At 44.0% G+C, this 22,675-nt stretch overlaps 1 protein-coding gene across 2 annotated transcripts; it reads left to right on the top strand.

Annotated features, from left to right (window-relative positions):
- Positions 1-721: 721 nt before the first annotated feature.
- Positions 722-22,002, top strand: LOC147445508 (outer envelope pore protein 24, chloroplastic-like). 2 transcript variants are annotated; one of them, XM_086525013.1, is made up of 4 exons: positions 722-990; positions 21,013-21,372; positions 21,534-21,575; positions 21,715-22,002. In XM_086525013.1, the coding sequence occupies exons 1-4, from the start codon at positions 790-792 to the stop codon at positions 21,775-21,777; spliced, it is 666 nt and encodes a 221-aa protein (XP_086381139.1). In that variant the 5' UTR covers positions 722-789; the 3' UTR covers positions 21,778-22,002. The 2 variants fall into 2 exon arrangements, with proteins under 2 accessions (XP_086381139.1, XP_086381138.1); XM_086525012.1 differs by having other exon boundaries at positions 723-990; positions 20,923-21,372; positions 21,534-22,002.
- Positions 22,003-22,675: the final 673 nt, after the last annotated feature.

Raw genomic sequence — 22,675 nt, 5'->3', positions numbered from 1 at the left:
CCTCTAGATTGAAGTCTTGTGGAGCTTCACCTTTTCATAGGTCTCTCCAATCTTGGTTCCCTCCAAAGAGTCTTTAACCATGCGAGGGAGCTAATTATTTAGAGGGGAGGTGGGGTGAGTTAGTTATGGGGTATCTCATTAAAGCCCCCCTCCTCAAGAAAAAAACTTCCACGTCCCCTATCAAGGGGGTGCACATTTTTGCTTTTTTGTTCTTTGTAGGGGGGTCCTCTAGGGGTGAGTTCCCAAGCCAAGATTTGTGGGGTGCTCTCGTTGCACAAAGGAAGGAAGGGGAGAGAGAGAGAGAGAGAGAGAGAGAGAGAGAGAGAGAGAGGTGGGGATGACAACAAGGGAGGACATAGAGAATGTGAAGATGTATAAAGATAGTCACACACACATATAACTACATACACACATATATACATATATGTATACATATACACTTAGGTACGTACACACGAATATCCATATTTACATGCATACATAGATGCATGAAAACATTCAAAAGGGAAGATAGAAAGATAAAAGAGATATAATGTGAGTGTTTATATGTGTGTCTATGAGTAAGCTAGAGAAGATTGACCATGTGAAACCATTGATAAGAGCGGGCGAGACCCGCCATAGGCCATCTCGTACTAGAGAATGGAAGATGCCTTGGAAGTTGGAAAGCTCATGTAGATAAAAGTGTTTTGTCCGGACGCAGACTTCACCAACAAATGCTTCACTATATCCCTTTTTCATCCAGCCTGCTCCTTTTTTCGCCCTCTGTGTGCGCACACTTCGGGGGTTCCCATGACGAAGGCTTCCTTGAAGACGAGGTATGAGCCCTCTGCGCAGGCCGCCTCTGCTACTCTTTCTGTTGGCGTCGGAGACCTCAAGCTCAAAGCGTCCTGCACAGATCGCACCCTCGAAGATGGCCTCAGCCTTGCTGGTGTCTCTCTGGGAGTCGAGAAGCCTGGTCTTTTCATCATGGACTATGACCTTCCAAAACAGGTACATTGTGTTTGTGAGAGAGAGAGAGAGAGAGAGAGAGAGAGAGAGAGAGAGAGAGAGAGAGAGAGAGAGAGAGAGAGAGAGAGAGAGGATCTATGGAGGACACTCTTGGTTAATTCGACTGCTTTGTATGGTTGAGAGGGAGGGAGGGATTTTGCATTGGAAAATTTGTTTGCATGTCAATCAGAAAGAGGAGTTTGAATTTGCATTTTGTGGTGCCAATTTCTGCTCATTGCTGCGTGAACTTCTCGGCACTAGGATAGAAGGTTACAGAAATGGTGAGCTATTTAGACATTTAATGTCTTTGTGCTAGTCTGCGCACCTTCATTTGCTGGTCCTAATGGTAGAAGGGGGACATTTGATAACACCTACAAATGCCATTTAATAAATATAATGTGAGCATTGGTGTGTTAATTTATTGTATATAATGTGAGGTTTCAGGAAATATTGTGTTTGTTAGGATATTAGGATTAGCTGTTAGATTCCATAATTAATCTCCACACAGATAGCAAGTGAAGGACTTTTGTTGTTTGTTAAAGTGAGGAGCGACATCTTATCTGTATATTTCTTCAGATTTTCTGATATTTGATTGTCAAAGATCATGCTATTTTATTAGCAGATTTGAGTAAGTTATTGATCAAAGCTGTGCTTTCAAGGATATTTGTAAAGGTGGTATGCTCACACGGAAGAAAAAATTCAGTCAGTCAGGAGTAACTGTTGTTTCTTTTTATGTATATGTATGTTGTCTCTAAGTTAGTTTATTGATTCGTGAATTGGTCTTTCTTCATGATCATCTTTTTGTATGTGTGTTGATTGTGTTGGGTGCAAATGTTTTATCCCCTCTTTGAGCTCATAAGTTCAAATTCTTCTGATTTAATGGAAATGTGTATTTCTTTACAACACTATTTGATGTTATCCTTCTTGTTTGTGCTTGCAACACATTGTTTTTTTTTAGTTTTTTGGTCCTTGGCTTGACTGAGGTGATTTTTATTGTGGAAATAATTTTTAAACGTGTGATTTTATTTTGTTTTTTATAGCACACTTTATTTGCTTCTCATGTTAGAGTATTCTTATCATTATGATATCTTTATCTTCTCATTTCCATGGCCAACTTGAAAGAGTTTGAAATGGGATGTTTATGTGTTGTTCTAGTATGATTATGTGCCAAGGAGTAGGTGAATGCATAACTTGAGAATCATAGTGCTTTAATTTATAATCTCTACGTCAACAATACCTATCCTACATACTCCACGTGTACAGGTAGCTATGGATGGAATGGCAACTTTTGTCAGACCTGCAAAGGCCAAGAGTTTCAGTGATCCGGCCTTGTGGGGCTAGTCTTCAATGCATGTCCCAATATTGTGTTTGGATTGATCATAGCTACTTGGTGCTTAATTTATGGGCCAATGACTCTTCAACTTTTTCGTGGCATTTTTGGGTTGTTCGGCATTCTTTGAGACACAATCAAATAGACATGTGACACCCCCTTATGTAGGGAGCTTGGGGATGTCAAAGGGGAGATAGACGGTGTCACAAAGTGATGATGTGGCATGACCACCCAATGGACACAATATGATGTGGTATGTACAGACCAGGAATCATGGCAAGAATTGGTAATCCATGGTGGAAAATGTTGGCCTACGTATTGCTAAGGTGGCAATTGTGCTGTGGGGTTGCTTTTTGGCGTTAGTTATGAAAGCAATTGACTTTGACTTTTTGGGAGCCACTTTCGCTTTACAAAGCTTTTGTGGCGTCTGATTTTAGCAGAGTTGCTTTTGGGCGACGTGCCTTTATAAGGATGGCTTAAGGGCAAGTCTAGTTGATTAGTGCATGGATGCATAGGACGACTCCGCGGCATTTGTACTCTTATGATTATGAACTTAAAAAATGTACGGAAAAGGACGCCTGACTAGGGATCAATGCTGTTTAGAGTGGAAGCCCGCTACTCCACGTCTCTTATTCAAGTTTAAGTGTTTTTTTGTTTCGGTTTAGTTTGGTAATTGTTGTAGGGATTCTCTTGCCTTGCAAGAGCTTGACGATCATAGTGGTATTGTGACGGGTTTTAGGGTTAGGATCTTTGCATCGAGGTCATAGACGCATCGGATCAATGCGTTTGTCTGGCCCACCTGAGACTCACTCCCCCCTAGAACAGTGGTCCATGCTAATCTCTTGGTAAAAGCCAAACTCCTTTATGCCATGATCAATTCTCTCTATGTGGAATGTGCATCTAAAGAAATCTACATGATGGTAAGAACATCTGTGTGACCTTCGGGTCATGGACTAACTTGACTGAGTATTGTAGGAACCGGCTAAGCCTAGAAGAAGGAGGAACATAAGAATTACCAACTTGTGAAATCTAAAAGTTAGTAGTCCTGTCGAGTGGCCTAAATTTAATAAGAGGTTAGGATTAAAAATTTATAAATTCAATAAGAGGTAAGGATTAGAAATCCTAACCCCCAACCTAACTTGTTGGAACTTGCCAAGGGGACCAAATAAAGCACTCACACACTTACGTAGAGGATGACTCATGTGAGAATTGCAATGACATGCTAATGTGGCAATTGTACGGAAATTTCGCAATTTGCGTTGGCAGATGACGTGGCCCTGTTGTACAGATTTTCGCTTTTTACACTGGCAGCCTTGGGTAGATTTCCACATGAGCTCTCTAAGGAACAAGTCCTTTTAGGATTGATGCTTTGGACTGATTCTTTTGGGACTCTGCATTTCGGCATCCCTTGTAAGTTTACAAGTGCCCTACGGCCACCTCCTTGAGAGCATCGAGATAGAGTCTTGCAGAGGGTCGGACCCTTGGGAGTTGTACTTTGCAAATTGAAATAATAAAAAAATACTGAAAGGGGCGCTAGTCTTTGGGTCTAGTGTGTCACAACATAGCAATATAAAATACATTCGGATAAATAGGATTTATCACTTATTAGTGAAGCCAGAGGATATACAGAGAAATAGATAGAGAGAGATAGAGAGCGAGAAGATCGACACAGTATTGGGGACCAGAAGATGGGCTGGTCGCCCCCCCCCCCCCCCCCCCTCTCTAATAGTATCTTTATTACCGAGAAGAAGTCTATACAAGCACTTGAACCGAACGTATTACCACGTTCTGTCTAGAATAAGAATTGATGGTTCCCGGAAGCCTCAGCTTTTGATTCCTAGGGCAAAACCCTATTCCGTTCCTTATCCCAAATCCTCGAGAATCAAGGTTCTTGCCTCTGGATCTCACCTTCCAAACTCAGGACATGGCATCCCTGCAACTCTCTTTTCCCACTCTGTTTCTAGAGTCCTCTTCCCGCAGAATAACTCTGCTTTCCTGAACACGAAGTCCTTACTTGGGAATCCCAACTTCCAGATCACAATTCGAGAGACTACCTCTCTCCGATCTGTGGATCTACTTCCCAAACTTGGGTACGAAACCCTTGGGCTGATCTGGCTCTAGTTCCTCAGAGCGCTTTCTCCTGCAGAGGCTCATGCCTTCCTCTGCTCCTACTCCCTCACTAAGAGGAAGTACACCTGCAAACAAATAGTTAGAGATCATAACATGGAAATCTTACCTTTAAAGTCTCGACGCTCGAAATGCAATTCGGTTCTCGAAAAGCAATTCTCCGGAAGAGATCTCTACAGAGAAAATCCTCTCTTCCAATCCTACGCACAAAAGAGGTGTTTTCTCGGGTTCCTTCTCGTAAATCAGCCCTGTCTACGACGTTTATGGTCTGAAAACAGAGAAAAACAGCAGCTTGTCGCGATGGAAACGCGCTCCGTAGGCACTTCTTCGTGGGGGAACTCTCGCACTGGGTCTTGGCGACATCTGGTACACTTGAGGCAGCCATGGGCATCACCGGCAACGTCTTCTTTGCGGATAAAATCTGCAGCAGCATCTTCTTCTTGCAAGAACTGATCTCCTCCTCTGCGTGAGGGCACGTGATGCTTTTATAGCTCCTTGGCACGACAAAGATAGCAAAGCATTGGCTGCTTACGTAGAGATCGCGGCCGTTTTTCGGTTTTTTTTTGTTTTGTTTTTGCGTTGCTCTGCCAGACAAAGAGAGAGAAATCGTTGGCTGGTTTTTGCTGCTTAAATTAACCATGGGCTGCTCACTTATTAAGTGGTTGGCCGGTCACCTTTAAAAATGGTATGAATCTACCCAAAAACTCAATAAAACCTTATAAGTTAAAAACAATGCTTTCACAGCACTTCCCAAGCGTCCTTGGATGCAATCACACGCACAGTTGCAATGCAGACATAGACTTCCTCGCGGGAAAGCATTTGCTTTCTCGAAAAGCAATCCCGCTTTCCCAGAAAGCATCTGTTTTTTCTCAAACTTTTCTACGAACCCATCTTCATTCAAGTGCTTGCTTTTCCTTGTGCACAATTCTAACACAGTTCGGAATTTCCTCTTGACTATGGATATCCCCTTTCCGATGCACCCGTCACCCACCTTTTGACGCATCAGGAATATCCATCACCTAGTCACTTCCTACCGAACTTACGGTACAATCTCCTTCGTGATGCTTTATGTCACCCATCTTATGACGCATCAGAGATGTCCGTTCTCGGATGGTCGGATACTTCTTCCCGATGCTCCCTGTCACCCATCCGATGTGACGCATCAGAAGTACCCGTTCCTGGTGGACTTACAGATATCCCGTTCTCAGTGCTCCGGTTGTTACTTTGAATGACGCACTAGGAATACTCTGTACTTGGATGTCTCCAGTGAGAAAAACCCTCTCACTTAAAATTTCAATGATTCATTTAGAATTATTTTTCCGTCAGATAAAGCAAATTTAGCAACATCCCTCCCACTTATAAATAGTTGTCCTCAATTGTAGAGATCCAACTGAACTGTTGGGGAGAAACCGGAAAGATTCCAAATTTTGCTCAATGGTGAGTTGAGCTAGTCCTTTCTCAAAAGAGAACTTAAAATTAAATTACTTAAAATTTCAATAATTCAATACTTACCTTACCGGTTGATGTCCTTTCTCTAGTACCTCGAGAATATCCTTCACCAATCATCAAACTTACGAGCCATACTCGTCATTCGCGTCTTTCCAACAAATCGGAAGTTTCCTTATCCGGAAATTTGTTAAGTCAATTCCGCCTTCTCATTCCCGAGAAGAGTTATCCTCCTAGAAGTCAAGCTAGGTGTCTGTGCTTGCGCATAACCTTGCGCTATTAGTCCTGAGGATATTAAACCTCTTGTATCCTCCCACATAGGGCATGTCGAGAGCATTAAGCTCATTTTAATCTTCCTGTGGGCAGACAAAGTGTGCCATCTTCAAGGTGGAAAGGTACGTAGTGTACGACATGCTTTAGGTACGTATGGAACGTACTTCCGTACCGAATCACCTTTCAGGTACGTAATTGGTACGTACATTTGTAAAAAACTCATGTTTTAGTGAAAAATTCATAGACTCATAAACAGATTTACATTACAAATTACAATGTTGAAAATGAACATATTGACAATTGGACTGGCGTTATGGTACTGGTATGTTGGATCTCACAATACTTGCATTGTCATAAGCGCGTGTCGGAACCTTGCTGGGAAGCAGTTGTGACTATGCTCAACACATTAGTGTGGAGCTGCCAGTTGGGGTTGGTCTTGCGTGGCATGATGAATTTCTGCGAAGAGTGCAAACACATGAGAAATAGAGGGAGGGGTGTCGCGAAGAGTACGCGCAACGTAAGGAGAAAGAGTGGGAGGGGCAAGAAAGAGAGCAGAGCTTACCTTTCTATGCGGGAAACGACTCCTGAGTCCTGTCTGTGAACTTTTCTACAATCTCTGCAGTCTCTGTTTCTCTCTGGAAAGTTACGTGCAGTGAGTAAAAGGCATACAGCCTTTGGCTATTAGCCTATTAGCATTCTAGACCACCAAAAGGCCCCAAATTGGCTCGCGTTCTAGGTCCTCACACTAATGCTGCACTTTCGGATTTTTTTTAAACTGTTGCACCGTACGGTACGGTACCTTACGTACCTTATCGTACCGTACGGAAAGGTAAGGTACGTACGTACTTACGCAACCTTGGCCATCTTACCAAAGTAAGTTCTTATTCTGGGCCTTTGCTTTGGGTAGGCCAATTGTTCTGATCTGAAGATCCATTGCCGCACGTCTTTCCGCGTTTTTCCTCCAGCGGGTTGTTACCACCTGCAGTGTTTTCTTTAGGCTGCTTGCGTCTATTTCTTGCGAAAATCATCAAGAAATTTTTACTTAGCAAGCATCTAGGACTGCTCGCAAAATCTTAGGCAGATAGAAAATTCTAGCCATACCATTTTGTGAACATAAATTCAAACTCGGCCCACTTAAGGGCGAACCCGCCATTGAATTTCTTCACCTTTCCTTCCTCAGAGAGGATCAAGAGTGGAGCTACCTTGGCAAGAGTGAACCACTACTTGCTTTGACTAGCTCGTGTTCCTATTGGGCAAACCGATCCCAATTTTTTTGGATGCCTTCCTCAAAGCGTAGAGGAAAAATAATTTGCTGGAAAATTCAGCCTTGAATTGAATCCAAGTCTTGTTGTTCCTTGCAGAGCTTTGGTATACCACCAAGTACTTGCAATCCCCTTGAGGTGTTTGGTTACATGCCTCATCTTCGACGCTTCTCAGAAATTGTCGTTTGCAAAGGCACCTTCAAACTGTTGAATGAAAGCGGTAGCTTTCGGGACATCTTTCTTTCTGTCAAAACTATCAAACTTGATTGACTGTCATGAGGTCTAAAGACGACCTTCATATCCTTCCTGAAAATACGAGTTTTCTTGGCTATGGTTTTGGGTTGGTGTTCTTGGATATTTTCTGGATTCTGAAACGTTTTGAGCATTCCGCTCCTTGGACTCTCTAGATTCTTGAGCATCATGCTCTTGTTGCCTTCTCACTTAGGGTTCTGCCTGCTTCTCTCTTGGCTTGCCATGGCTTCTTCCCGTATCTTCCCAGAGTTGTCCTCCTTTACAGAGAGAGAGAGGAGACCATGCTCTGATACCATTGTCACAAACGGGAGCGCATAGCAATATAAAATACATTCGGATAAATAGTTTCACTTATTATTGAAGCCAGAGGATGTAGAGAGAAATAGATAGAGAGAGATAGAGAGTGAGAAGATCGACACAGTACTCGGGACCAGAAGAAGGGCTAGTCCCCCCCCGTAATAGTATCTTTATTACTGAGGAGAAGTCTATACAAGCACTTGAACCGAACGTGTTACCACGTTCGTTCTAGAATAAGACTTGATGGCCTTAGCTTCCGATTCCTAGGGCAAAACCCTATTCCAAGGAACTTCTGTTTCTTATTCCTAATCCTCGAGAACTAAGGTTCTCGCCTCTGGATCATAGTTACCGGGGAACGCGTTCCGTAGGCCCTAGAAGGCCGGAACGCCGTTCCCTCCCCCTCTGCCAAGCTGGAACGCCCCGGAACGTTTTGCCGTTCCGGGTGACCACCTGATACCGGAACGGCCAACTCTCAAAAATGGGAAGAAATAGGCAGTTTTTTGCAAATTTGCAGTGAAGATTAGGTGTTTTTTTAGTGTGCAAGGACTCAAAAATTAAAATGCACCCCCTCACACCCATTCCCTTCTCAAGCATTATTTGGGTGTTTTTTATGCCTCCCGTACCCCTGGCCGTTCCCGTTCCGGACCCCTGGCCGTTCCCCCGTTCCGCGAGGGTCCCCGTCGCCGTTCCCGTTCCGCGTTCCGGGTAACTCTGCTTTGGATCTCACCTTCCAGACTCAAGGCATGGCATCCCTGCAATTCTCTTTTCCCACTCTGTTTCTAGAGTCCTCTTCCTGCAGAACAAATGTGCTTTCCCGAACACGAAGTCCTTACTTGGGAATCCGAACTTCCGGATCACAACTCGAGAGACTTACCTCTCTCCGATCCGTGGATCTACTTCCCAAACTTGGGTCCGAAACCCTTGGGCTGACCTGGCTCTAGTTCCTCAGAGCCCTCTCTCCTGCAGAGGCTCATGCCGTCCTCTGCTCCTACTCCCTCACTAAGAGGAAGTACACCTGCAAACAAACACTTAAAGATCATAACATGAAAATCGTTACCTTCAAAGTCTCGACGCTCGAAATGCAACTCGGTTCTTGAAAAGCAATTCCCCGGAAGAGATCTCTACAGAGAAAATCCTCTCTTCCAATCCTACACACAAAAGAAGTGTGTTCTCGGGCTCCTTCCCGTAAATCAGCCCCGTCTACGACGTTTATGGGCTGAAAACAGAGAAAAACAGCAGCTTGTCACGATGGAAACACACTCCGTAGGCACTTCTTCGTAAGGGAACTCGCGCATTGGGTCTTGGCGACATCTGGTACACTTGGGGCAGCGATGGGCATCACTGGCAATGTCTTCTTTGCGGATGAAATCTACAACAGTATCTTCTTCTTGCAAGAACTGATCTCCTCCTCTGAGTGAGGGCATGTGATGCTTTTATAGCTCCCTGGCCACGGCAAAGATAGCAGAACATTGGTTGCTCGCGTTGCTCTGCCAAACAGAGAGAGAGACATCGCTGGCTGGTTTTTACTGCTTAAATTAATCATAGGCTGCCCACTTATTAAGTGGGCGGTCGGTCCAAAAAATCTGCCCAAAAACTCAATAAAACCTTTTAAGTTAAAAGCAATGCTTTCACAGCACTTCCCGGACGTCCTTGGATGCAATCACATGCAAGATTGCAATACAGACATGGACTTCCTCGCGGGAAAATGCTTTCTCGAAAAGCAATCCCGCTTTCTCAAAAAGCATCTGTTTTTCCTCAAACTTTTCTATGAACCCATCTTCATTCAAGTGCTTGCTTTTCCTTGTGCACAATTTTAACACAGCTCGGAATTTCGTCCTGACTATGGATATCCCCTTTCCGATGCACCTGTCACCCACCTTGTGACGCATCAGGAATACCCATCACCTAGTCACTTCCTACCGAACTTATGGTACAATCTCCTTCGCGATGCTCTATGTCACCCATCCTATGACGCATCAGAGATGTCCGTTCCCAGATGGTCGGATACTTCTTCCCGATGCTCCCTGTCACCCATCCGATGTCATTAGAAGTACCCGTTCCTGTGCCTTACAGATATTCTCGTTCTTAGTGCTCCCGTCATTACTTTGAATGATGCACTAGGAATACTCTGTATTCGGATGTCTCCAATGAGAAAAACCTTCTCACTTAAAATTCTAATAATTCATTTAGAATTATTTTCCTGTCGGATAAAGCCAATTTAGCAACATAGTGCGTCTTGGCTCAAAACTCCGTCGTGCCGTGTCGTCTACTCTCTCTTTCTTTCTCAGTTATTCAAGTGATTTGAAGTGCAAAAGGGTCGTCAAGTCTGAAGATTGCAGTTACCTTTGTGTTTCCATCTGATCCGTCGCCGAAAGTGATTACAGGTATCAAAGCTCAAATGATTGTTCTTCTCAGAGCGATCCAGCCCAGAACTGCATCAATTGACTGTGGAAGCGAAGCTTTCCATCCTTGGCAATAAGAAGAAGAAGAAGGGAAGCAATAGGAGGACAAAGATTATGACAATAGAAGCTTTTTGAAGAAATTGCATTTTGGAGAAATTTTTTGGAAGAAGGTGCTTCTGAGCACTTGAGAAGAAGGTGCTTTTTGGAAGAAGAGGTTGCTTTTTGACAAAGCCGTGGAAATTGACGAATTGGAAAAGGGGAAAGTAGTTCCAAACTCGGCAAGGTCTACTATCGAAGTCAATGAAAGACGGAAAAGCATTGGTTCTTATGCTTTTGAGAGTCTGCGAAGTGCCCATTTAATGGGAAGACAAGAAGTACAGGACTGACAAGCAAAGAAAAAAGAAGGCATAAATTGATTTGGTGTCTTGGAAGATGTGATAAAAGGGATTGATAGAATTTCTTGAAAGGTTGCAGTGTTGCAATAGCTTTTCAAACAAATTTAGAAGGGATTGGTTGAATCTCTTGGTTTTGTGCAATGGAAAAGTTACAATCGGCAAAGACTTTGTACATAACAAAAATTGGACACCATATATACATGTGTCGGTGTGTGTAATGGATGCGTGTTGGGGTAGTGAGCGACTTACCGTGGGAGATTTAGAAAACAGATTGGTAGAATTCTTGAAAAGTTGTTGTGTTGCTAGAACTTTTCAAAAAGATTCATAGAGGGATATTCTGTCACAAACTGTCGACGTGTCAAGCCACTAAAGAACGGAGCCAACCTGCAGATCCCGGACGAGAGGCCTAAACCCTAAGTGAAGAAGCATAAGCAGCATAAGAAGTTTTACCAACTTTCAAAGTCTTGCGAGTGGCCTATTATTCTAAAGAAGAGTTCCCACCAACTTACGGGACCTCGTTCGATGGGGCCCAAGTGACCTGAAGGCATTAAAATAAAGCACCCAGAGTGGAGAACCGATGACGTGGCAACCTATATGGAATTCTTGGAATTCGCGTTGACATGATGACGTGGCAACTGTACGGATTTTTGCAATTCGCTCTGACATAATGATGTGGTAGCTGTACGAATTTCCGTGATTTACGTTGGGCAACAGCTTTTGAGGCCAGATCCTTTTGAGTTTGATGCTTTTCATGTTACTGCTTTTCAAAGGCCAAGGGTCTTTAAATATGTGCAGAGGGCTCAATCTCTGGCACGTTTTTGGGTGAGCAGTTCAGTTGTTATTTAAAGTGCGTAAAGTTGTTCAATCTGTTCTTCTTTGTTGGCACGTGGTGCCCGTCCCGGCGACATATTCTAAGACTTCTATTGATAGGAGCTATGGAGCTTTTGGAGGTTTGGATTTGAAGGAGGGCAACCTGGTAGCTAACCCCCGAAGGTGAAATGTAACAGGCTTGGACACTCCAAGTCAAGAATCGACCGCGACAGCACCAAATAACCACTTCAAAACAATTCACAGATCACAATAGATTTGCACTGGCGCGGTGGAGTTCCGTGCCTAGAGATATTGGCCCCAAAGACTGGCGCCCCTTTTGGTATTTCTTTTTATATTAATTAGATCAAAGTACAAGAGAGTGGTTAGGGTTTCACTCTCAGACTCTGCGTCCAGATGCTCTGAGAAGTGAGGCCCTCACCACTAATTTAAAGGTTACAAGGGATGCCCAAAAGCAGAGCCCCAAAAGCTTTTAAAATCAAAAGCATTAGTTCTCTCTCTCTCTCTTAGAGAGTCTTTTTCTCTTTTTTTATAAAAAAGAGCAAAATTCGCGTCGCTCTTCAATTTTTTTTAATAAAATTATTATTATTATTATAATAGCCTCCGCGATTTCCGGCAATTAGGGTTTTTGCTGTCCGCCACGTCATCACTTTGTGACATACCCCCCTCTTGAAAGCATTGTAATCGACCGCGATTACGCCTGCAAAACCGACAAAAGCCATAAACCGTCTTAGCTGACACTGACTATTAGTACCTACGTACTAGGAACACACATCTAGCACGTGTACAAAATCGACAGTCACATCACACGACATCATAGGACATCACCAGACATCACAGGACATCACATAACATTCAACATTCATTCGGATCTTAGACCATGATTTATCGGCAATGTAGCTAGCAATCACATCTAGGTCCAATCGGGACCTCATCGATGTCCGATTGACTAACCCCTATTGCAACCATGTCTATTCGAGATCAATCAGACCAAAATGTTGCAGTCATTTCGTCTATCAGTTCCTGCACTCACAAGAAGTCAAGAACAAATCAGTATCATAATCAGGAATTCCATTTCATAAAGTCATCCAGTAGAATACTGTCAGCTCTCAGTATCCTTGAAGCTCAAAGAGACATCAGTGACTTTAGTATCAAAATCAAGGCATCTGTTGACAAAGGAGCGGAGTAACTCCCCTCTTGTGCATCCCACTGCACCAGATCTTCGGCCGATCTTCGGCCAAGCTGAGTTTTTGGGTTCCGTTTGGAGTAGACTATGCTAAACCAAAACATCGAGGTAAAGTTTCACAATCTGAGGAGTATCTGCTAGGTCCTCCTCCTCCATCCACTTCGCATCAAATGCAGGAAAGTTCTTGAACTAAACCAAGAACCGCCTTCGGACTTTACCTTTCTTTGTATCGTTATGTGCCAAAACCTGTTCAGGAACAAGGATCTCCTCGTTTTCTTCCACTTCGGGTTGCTCATTAGGCTCCCTATCATCAGGCACGTCACCCTTAACAGGGTTCAAGAGACTCACATGCAATGCATTGTGAATCCTCCAAGTATCTGGCAGTTTCAATCGGAAGGAGACATCATTTATCTTTTCAGTAATCTGGAAAGGTCCGTAGTATCACATACTAAGCTTTGGAAAAAGCCTCTTCTTTCCCTTTTTCTTTCTTAGGCGCGCCTTCTCAAAAGTAAGAGCACCCAATCATCCTCCTTCAGATTCAAGTCGCGACGATGGCGATCCGCTGCCTTTTTCTGTCGTTCTTGAGACTCCTGCAAAGTCTCGCGAACCTTGGCAAAAGCCGTATCCAAATCTCGCGAATATTCATCCGCTTCAAATATCTAATCTTTCATGCTCAAGAAGGATGGAACCTTCGCAACACTTTCAACAATCTCACATGGCGTCTTCCCCGTCGAAGAGTGTATCGTGTTATTGTAGGCAAATTCCACCAAAGGTAAGTTCTTTTCCCATTGAGTCTTCTGATCCGAGATACAAGACTTCAATAAATCTAAAATCACTAAATTGGCAATCTCAAATTGCCCGTCAGTCTGCAAATGGAACGATGACGAGAACTGCAACCGCGTGCCAATGTTCTCCCAAATTGCCTTCCAAAACAAACTCATAAATCTGGGGTCTCTGTGGGAGACAATCGTCTCAGACGTGCCATGTAATCGGAAAATCATCGTGATCATTCTGTGTTCTTGGGAGATCAAAAATGAAATCCATTGCAATACTTTCCAAGGGGTGGGTGGGTATGGGTAAAGGCTGTAACAATCCCTGTGCCTTATGCCTGTCAAACTTGACCTTCTGGCATACCAAGCAATTGCGCACAAACTCTTCCACATCCTTTTTGAGTCTCGGCCCAAAGAAGTATCTCTCTACCCCCTTCATGGTGGTAGCAATGCGGCGGTGACCCGTAAAAGGTGGACAGTGGCATTCAGTCATAACCCTTTCCCTCAACGGCTGTGTAATGCACAACATAGTCTTTTTCATCAAGTAGCCTTCCCAAAGGGAGTATCCAGCTACTGTCTCCCAATCCCGTATCCGTGTGAAAATATCTGCAAAATCTATATCTGTGGCATACTGATCGACCATATCCTCGAAGCTCCTATGATGTATCGCGGAAACAGCCAGAACCAACGGTTTCCGAGACAAAGCATCTGCCACCACATTCTTCTGTCCCTGCACATGGACAATCTGGAAGTGGAACTGTGACAAGATGTTCGCCCACCGCATCTGCTTTTCCGAAAGCTGCTTCTGTGACAAGAAGTAGCGCAAACTTTGATGGTCTGTAAAGACAGTAAAATCCGCTCTGAGTAGGTAATGCCGCCACTGAGTAAGAGCATGGATAACCGCCAAAAGCTCTTTCTCATAGATCTGTGCTGTCATCTCCGGCCTAGAGAACAAACGGCTCTCGTAAGCTATGACATGGCCTTCTGGCATCAAGACCGCACCCAGACTACGACCACAAGCATCACAATATACTTCAAATGACTTCTGCAAGTCTGGCAAAGTCAAAATAGGTCCCGTAGTCAATTTCTCTTTCAATGTCCGAAAGGCAGTCACCTCTGTGGGTCCCCACGAGAAAGGTACTCCTTTCTGAGTCAAGGTATGCAAAGGGGAAGCAACCTTTGCAAACTTTCGTATGAACCGCCTATAGTACGAACACAGTCCCAAGAAGCTTCTAACTTCATGGACATTCCTCAAATCGGGCCAATCACGGATAGTCTCTATCTTGGCCGGGTCCATTTGCACTCCTGTTGCTGACACAATGTGTTCCAAAAAGTGTATCTCTGGTAGGAAAAATTCACTTTTCTTTGCATTAATCACTAACGTGTGATCTCGTAATGCCTGAAAGATTTGAAGCAGATGATCTCTGTGTTCTGCCTCATTCTTGGAGAAAACAATGATGTTGTCAAAGAAAGTGCCAACAAATAGCCTGTACTCTCGAAAAATCCAGTCCATCATCCGGTTAAAAGTCGCAGGAGCATTGGTTAAGCCAAAAGGCATCACCAAAAACTCAAATAACCCAAAAGTCGTCCGAAAAGCTGTCTTGTAGACATCTCCTGGTGCTATCCTGATCTGATGATATCCACTCTTCAAGTCAATCCTGCTAAAGCACGAGGATCCCTGTAACTTGTCGAGTATATCATCGATCCTAGGAATTGGAAATCTGTTCTTGATGGTGATTTCGTTGAGAGTGCTATAATCGATGCACATTCTCCAAGATCCGTCTTTCTTCAAAAACCAACAACACTGGAGAGCAATACGGTGAAGTACTAGGTTGGACAAGACCCTTTTCCAAGAGGTCTTTCACTTGGTTCATAATCTTTTTATTCTGTACTCGGCTCACACGGTAAGGTGGCCGATTCGGTGGCGTGCTTCCAGGTATCAGATCAATGGTCTGACCTTCAGGCCCTCTGGAAAGCAATCGGCATGAGTGTGGAGAAAAATCTTGGCGTTCTTTTGATCAGGTCAAAAGATATTCAACCTTTATCCATTGTTCAGTTCTCTCCCAAAAGAATGAGTAAGAAAATGAAGTTCATCAAGTACAATCTCTAAGCCCTTCATTTATCAAAGTCGCTTTCTCGGCCCGGTAGTCAACCACGGCGTAGTTCTTGTGGTACCAAGGGATCCTGAGTAGAACGTCACTCGCGTGCCCTGAACACCCCTGTCATTGCAAACGAAGTTTGCCAATGCTCGGTGTAATGGCAACATCCCATCCGGGTGCCAGTCGAACTACCTCTGCCTGTGGCGTCAGTATGTCGGGCGTAATTCCAAATCGAGCCGCCAATTCCAAGTGAAAAGAAGTTGGCCTTGGCTCCTTCAAAAGAGCTTCCTGATCCTTCACTTTGCCCCAAAAGCGGCAAAGTTTGTACTTTCATTCATTAGATTCCGTGCAGGTCCCACGCCATGTGGTATCAGTTCTGCTTTTCTATCTGCCTTTTCTGCCACATTCCTCAGTTGCTCTTGAACTCTCAGACCTGTCGTCGTCTTTATCATTCTGTTCTTTCTGTGCCTTTTTAGGACACTTCGCGGAGATATGTCCATGTTCCCCGCATCCAAAGCACTCCCCCTCTCTGATGAAGCGAGCTCTCTCCTCAGGAGTAAGCTTGGGTCGTGCATCATTTTTCTCTTGGTTGCTCTTTTTTCTTTCTACTTTCATTCCCAGAAGTCTGTTCGGCTCGTTGTGTCATAGCCTCATCTGTGGGGTAGGTCAGACTGCCAGAGTGAATGGCAAAGCCCCACGTTGCATGACTCATCAACTCCTGAATAGAAGTTGACTTCTGTTCCAAGCAGTGATCTCGGATCTCTGTAGGTAGACCCAAAGTAAACCGCTCAATCTGTTCTCTGAACGAGATCTTCTTGAATGAAGAGGCGGGTAGAAAAGAGCTCCAGAATCTTTCACAATAAGAATTCATTGTATCGCTCTTGGTCATCCGGAGATGGTTCCAAGCAGCTCGTATATCTCGCTCAAACTCTTGAGTCAACCAAGAAGAAATAAAAAGCCTCTTGAATTTCAGCCGTGTAACTGGCACAGTCTTGCTTAATAGAAGCGTGGACCACCAAGTACGAGCATTCCCCTTAAAGTAAGAGGCAGCTCTCCGAATCTTGGAGTGCTCTGAATAGCGTCCTCCTGCGAAAGCGATGTCAAACTGCTGTATAAAAGACAAAGCCTTCGAAGCATCGGAGTATCCTGAAAAGTATCAAACTTGATCGAGTGGCCACCTTCCTTAAACTCTCGGACTTTCTTGCTTTTATCTTCGAGAAAGTCATACTGGTTGGCTTTGTAAAAATTCTTCTTGTTCGCATAAAACTTTCCGTCATCGGAATCTGAGCTGTTAGTAGACGAGTCCTCAGTAGAACTGTCAGTCTCTGGGCGAGATGTAGCCTTCTTTGCCTTTTTCTTGCCCTTTCCGAAGCTTTGTGTCTTGCTTCGCTTTTTGCTTTTTCCTGTCTTCTTCGCTCTAATCCGAGCAGCTAGAAGAACTGTTAGAAGAAGAAGAAGAACTGGGTACTCCTTCAAATCGAACACGCTTCTTCCGTTTCTTTGCCTTGTCAAATGTCAACCGATGACCCAAATATCCCGGGAAGTCAGTGCCTTTCTTCTGCTTTTTGCCTTTCTTTTGCACGTCGAAAAGCTGAGCAATCCGTGCATCAACCACGGTCTCTAGTTCCTTCTCTGTATATTTCTTGGAGGTAGAAGGTTTCTTGAGAGCGGGTTTCGGGAGTGGTGTTGTGGTTCTCTGCCACTCCGTCTGTACCTCTTCCAAAGAGGTTTGGTTCATATATTTTGCCATCTTTGGGTCCTTGGCAAAATTGAGGATCATCTTTGTTGTATCGCCAATCAATTGACGACGCTCCATCTCTCTTTGCTCCGACTGAGTAGGCCGAGGCGGGCCCATACTCTTTGTCTGAATCTTTGTTGTGATCCCAGCCCGCATCTCCAGATGCAGAGGGAGTCGACTGATCATTGCCTGGAGCCATAGGTGTCGCGGAAATTTTTTTTTCGGGGATCGGATTTCCCGTAGAAGAGAAATCAGCCGTGCTTTGATACCACTGTAACAGACTTGGACACTCCAAGTCAAGAATCGACCGCGACAACACCAAATAACCACTTCAAAACAATTCACAGATCACAATAGATTTGCACTGGCCCAGCGGAGTTCCGTGCCTAGAGATATTGGCCCCAAAGACTGGCGCCCCTTTCGGTATTTCTTTTTATATTAATCAGATCAAAGTACAAGAGAGTGGTTAGGGTTTCACTCTCAGACTCTGCGTCCAGATGCTCTGAGAAGTGAGGCCCTCACCACTAATTTAAAGGTTACAAGGGATGCCCAAAAGCAGAGCCCCAAAAGCTTTTAAAATCAAAAGCATTAGTTCTCTCTCTCTCTCTTAGAGAGTCATTTTCTCTTTTTTTATAAAAAAAAGCAAAATTCGCGTCGCTCTTCATTTTCCTTTTTAAAAAAATTATTATTATTATTATAATAGCCTCCGCAATTTTCGGAAATTAGGGTTTCTGGCAAAAATTAGGGTTTGCAGGAATTTTAGGGTTTCTGGCAGAAATTAGGGTTTCTGCTGTCCGCCACGTCATCACTTTGTGACATGAAAGATCTTGTCGTAAAGTCTTCAAATGTGTGGAGCTTGTTGGTGTAGAGCTCATGTATTCAACAGTTGAGTCTAGTGAAATGCATGGTGCGTGTGGTGAGACTTTCCACTCTCCATAACAGATCAACACGATTGGAAAGGGAAATGTTCTCATGTAGTTCAATAGTCGAGTTTGGTGGAGTGCCTCGTGGGTCTACTTTGTGCATATGCATAATGCAACATGCTACCTGTGACGATTTTGTTCTTTCTGCTCTTTCTTTCTATTGAAGTATTCTGTTGCGATTCCTTGTTTTGCTGCTTAGTTGTTTGCCTATTTGTAGGCAGCCTTTTCTGTATGTGTTTGCATGTGGTTGTGGGTGTTGCCTGTGCTTGGGGTGTGTGAATCTATATGTGTTTCCATGTGAGAGGGGGGTGTGAGTGTATGCTTGTTTGCTCTGTTTGTTTTGCTGCTTGTTTATTGTTCTCTATTTTCCATAGCCATAGGGAGTGGCCATGTTTGGGTCCACCACACCCGTTCCTTATTCCCATTTCCCGTTCCGGTCACCATTACATGTGACTATATAGTCACAGGCAATGACATTTCATGCGGTCCCCCGTTCCCAATCCCATTTCTTGCTCCAAGTGACTCTGCTATTTTCCCCATGTACTTCATTGGGCATATGGTGACTTGGTGGGATTGGTGGTTGGTTGTTGGGTAGGGGTGAGCTTTAGACTTGTCTTAACTTGGTTTCTCTAAATGCTTGATGTTTCATTAGGTTGTTGGAGTCCATAGCGCTGTTGTCCAGTTAGGGATGGCCTCCAAGGTGATGTGGAACCTTCATCTCTCCGCAAATACTCAAGAACTTCAGTAGCGATTGTCCTTTGAGTTGTGGATGGGGGTTCAGCCTCAAGAGCGGTGTGGCCACTAGTTAGTCCAAGAAGCTCCACCTTTAAAATATTGCATTGGTTGAAGATTATTGTCAGGTGCAGCGGAAGAGAATAAGGATTTGCTTGGATCTAGTACTCCACACACAAACACAAGGGTTGCTTTACTTCACTTGAAAGAACTGAATCGAACTGAAAGAAAGAGAAACACAAGAGAGAGGAAAGAGACGACACAAGGATGTCGGGTCCCAAACCCTCAAGGGCCCCCTTGCTCTGTTGCCAGAGCAACTACTTTCTTTATTCTTGCACAAATGCTGCTACAATGATGCTGATGCTAATGGGTACTGATGTTGGGGACTGGAGGTACTGTGTCGACGACGATAACGATGCTGACGACCGTCACGGACACGATGATGTCGCCGCCGTGACAACGACGATGACGTGAGGCTAGGGCTGAAATCTGAAAATGCTAGGTCTAATTGCTGTTGATTTGCAACAGCTACGCCACTACTGGGCTGATTTGCAACCATCACACGGGCAAGGCTGGAAATGCAAAAACGCTGGCAGATTTGGCTGAATCTGCAAAATGCTAGGTCGATTTGGGGCTGAAAACTGAATGCGGCAGATCTGCAACACGTGGGACTTGCGGCGAGGATCTTCTACCGGATCGGGTCAGATTTGACGAGGCTATGGGCTGAAAGTACTTACGCTGGCAGATCTGGGCTGAAATCTGCAAAACGCTAATGCTATGACTTGGATCTGCGAACTGCCACGGGCTTGGGCTGATCTGCAAAACGCTAGACTGCTGGCTGAAAAGCGTTGAGGATGGATCCACAAACGTTGGCCAAACTGCTAAGAAAACACTGCTGGAGCTGATCTGCTGCACGGCTAACTTGTGCACTTCAGTTCCCTTTTGTCTTTTGCTTCTAATGAGTGCCCAATGGGTTTCTTTTATAGATTCTTTGGCAATTTTCCCTACCTACTTTTCCAACAAAAGTCACTTATTAATATATAAGTGAAAAATGTGTACTTTGGCAAAAAAGGGTTCTATGCTCTGGAAAATGCTCATGATGGGATAATTGTTCTGTGCAAGAGGGTATGCAACTATGACCGGCTTGGACATGGACGTCCTGCTAGAGGCTCACAAGGTGCCAGGCTAGGTCCTACGCTAAGACTGACGCTAGACTGTGGCAGAAGCATGTCCACGTGGCGGAAGTGAAGTGCGCATGTGACAATCATGCTGGTTGTTTGGATATCGTGTTCTCTCAGCATCATTGTATCTTTTATCCTGTACAGAGCCTTAACATTTTTCCCCTCAGCTTTGTTGTCCCTCAAGAACTTGAGGGTTTTTCATCTATGGTTATATCTTGTAATCTGGATTCGGCTGTGGTTTGTAATTTTGCATTTGCCTGCTGTGTAATATGAAGGCCGAATTTTTGAGATAGAGATAAATAGGTTTTATTGTCATCCTCGGATGACCTATGGGACAAAAGAGACATGCGATGTACTATGCATGGAATGAGAGAGAGAGAGAAAGAGAGAGAGAGAGGAGAAGAGTATTTTAACGTCGTAGGAAACTAACCCAAGAGACCTTAAAGATCTATCCCACGAGGAGAGTTGAACTCAGGACTTGTTGAGAGAGAGAGAGAGAGAGAGAGAGAGAGAGAGAGAGAGAGGAGGAGAAGAGTATTTTAGCGTCGTAGGAAACTATCCCAAGAGACCTTAAAGATCTATCCCACGAGGAGAGTTGAACTCAGGACTTGTTGAGAGAGAGAGAGAGAGAGAGAGAGAGAGAGAGAGAGAGAGAGAGAGAGAGAGAGAGAGATGCCCTTGGACTGGTATCCAGGAACAGATTTCATTGTGCAGCAAAGATGAACGGAAATTCAAAAAACTTTGTCTGTGTTATTTGATGGGTTCAGAATTTCTGTTCTTACAGGCTGCCAGGTTTCAATTCATGAACTCGGCCAAAATCTATGGAAAACAATTGAAACTCACATACATACATCCTCAGAAAGCAAATGCTACTATTCTTGAGAGCACATTGGCTTTTGATCCTGCAAACAAGCTAACTAGCAAATACAGCTTCCACTCTGGAAAAGGGTCATTGAAGTATTCATATGTGCACAATTCGGGTGTCACGCTGGAACCTTCTTATGATTTCCATTCAGAAGCGTGGAGCTTTGCTGCATCTCAGAAGTTTGCTGGTGAAAATACATTAAAGGCCTCATACGAGACTTCAAAGAAATTGGTGGGTTTGGAATGGACACGTGAGTCGAAGGAGACTGGGTTTTTCAAGGTATTCTTCCTTGCACCGTAGCTCACCGAGGGGTGTCGAGCAAATTGCAGTAATTGCCACAATACCAAAAATTTACTCTGAATGTTAGCGTGGCACCCATGTCGATGATTTTAAGAGAATTTTACTCATCAAGCTAAGCTTCTGTATGTTTTTGGATGCAGGTAATCTGCAGTTTCAATGCAGATGAAAACAAGGCACCAAAGGTATCCTTAGAGAAGACATGGAATATAGAATTTTGAAGGTGGAGGATGATGCCTCCCTCCCAAAAAAGCTGCTAAACCAACACCTTGCGGCTTGTCAAATTTTTTGATTGGTCAATAATTCTAGTTACTCTTTGGGCAGGCCATAAATGAGCAGAGCTCCTCTTTTTGTGAGCTCAGAAAGTCCCGGGTGGTCAGTTTATGAATTCTCTGTTGTTAGATTCTGGTTTGCGTCATACTTGTGTGCATGTCATGGTGTACACATACTTTTTTGCAAAGCTTGATCAGTAACTTCATGGAGCCCGCCCTATGTTACAAGTGGCAGATAGATCTTGAAAGAGTGTCTACGGTTGATAACGCATTACTGGCCCTTCTACCATTGGCAAGGCCGTCTCTCAGATGATAATTTCTAGGAGATGATTTCAGGTTCTCGATGGCTTGACTTTTCAGCAGTGTTATTTTTAGACTCGTCATCATTCAACAAGGTATGACTGGAAGTCTGTGAGGTCATGTGCTTCAAAAATATCTTTTCGTGAACGGGGGGTCGGGGGGATGAGAGAGAGAGAGAGAGAGGTCTGTTGTGTCCAAGTGACAAGAGACATGAGAAGATAAGGACACTAAGAGCACGTAGTTTGCTCTTTTTTCAAACAATTACTAGCTATGAACTTCAGTTATTTGCTTTGTAGTAGCATCAAATGGCTCCAGTGAGAATCTGTGCTCTAGTGCTCAATATTGGCTTCATGCCAGTTGAAGTACTATCATGCTTATGACCTCTTGGTATAGACATGTAAGGAATTCGCCTCAGGATTATGAACTCGTAAGCACTTAGTCTTATAACAAAGAATGAAACAACACTAGTATCAAACACCATATTTTGACACAACAAACTTTGGGGCAATGTTTGGGAAAAATCATTTTCATAAGCATTATTCCCTTGGTCCTGAAAGCATTATTCAATTTTCTCTTGTTTGGGGAAAATCATCTTCATAAGCTGAAATTTTCCCTTGCTCCTGACTCGCATTATTCAATTTTCAAGTGGCACAAGAGTAAGCTGAGACTGTGTTTTGGAACACTGCATGGGGGGTTGCTAGTATGGGGTCCTC

This window comes from Adiantum capillus-veneris, chromosome 12 (assembly GCF_014529385.1).
Source record: "Adiantum capillus-veneris isolate H3 chromosome 12, ASM1452938v2, whole genome shotgun sequence".
Taxonomy (NCBI): Eukaryota; Viridiplantae; Streptophyta; class Polypodiopsida; order Polypodiales; family Pteridaceae; genus Adiantum; species Adiantum capillus-veneris.
Note: the sequence above shows the minus strand (reverse complement) of the source record. Positions and strands in the feature narration are given on the sequence as shown.

Coding starts and splice junctions, on each gene's coding strand:
- LOC147445508 (XM_086525012.1), top strand. CDS start 790: ATGACGAAGGCTTCCTTGAAGACGAGGTATGAGCCCTCTGCGCAGGCC. Junction 991..20,922: donor ACTATGACCTTCCAAAACAG/GTACATTGTGTT, acceptor ACTGGTATCCAG/GAACAGATTTCATTGTGCAG. Junction 21,373..21,533: donor AGGAGACTGGGTTTTTCAAG/GTATTCTTCCTT, acceptor TTTTGGATGCAG/GTAATCTGCAGTTTCAATGC.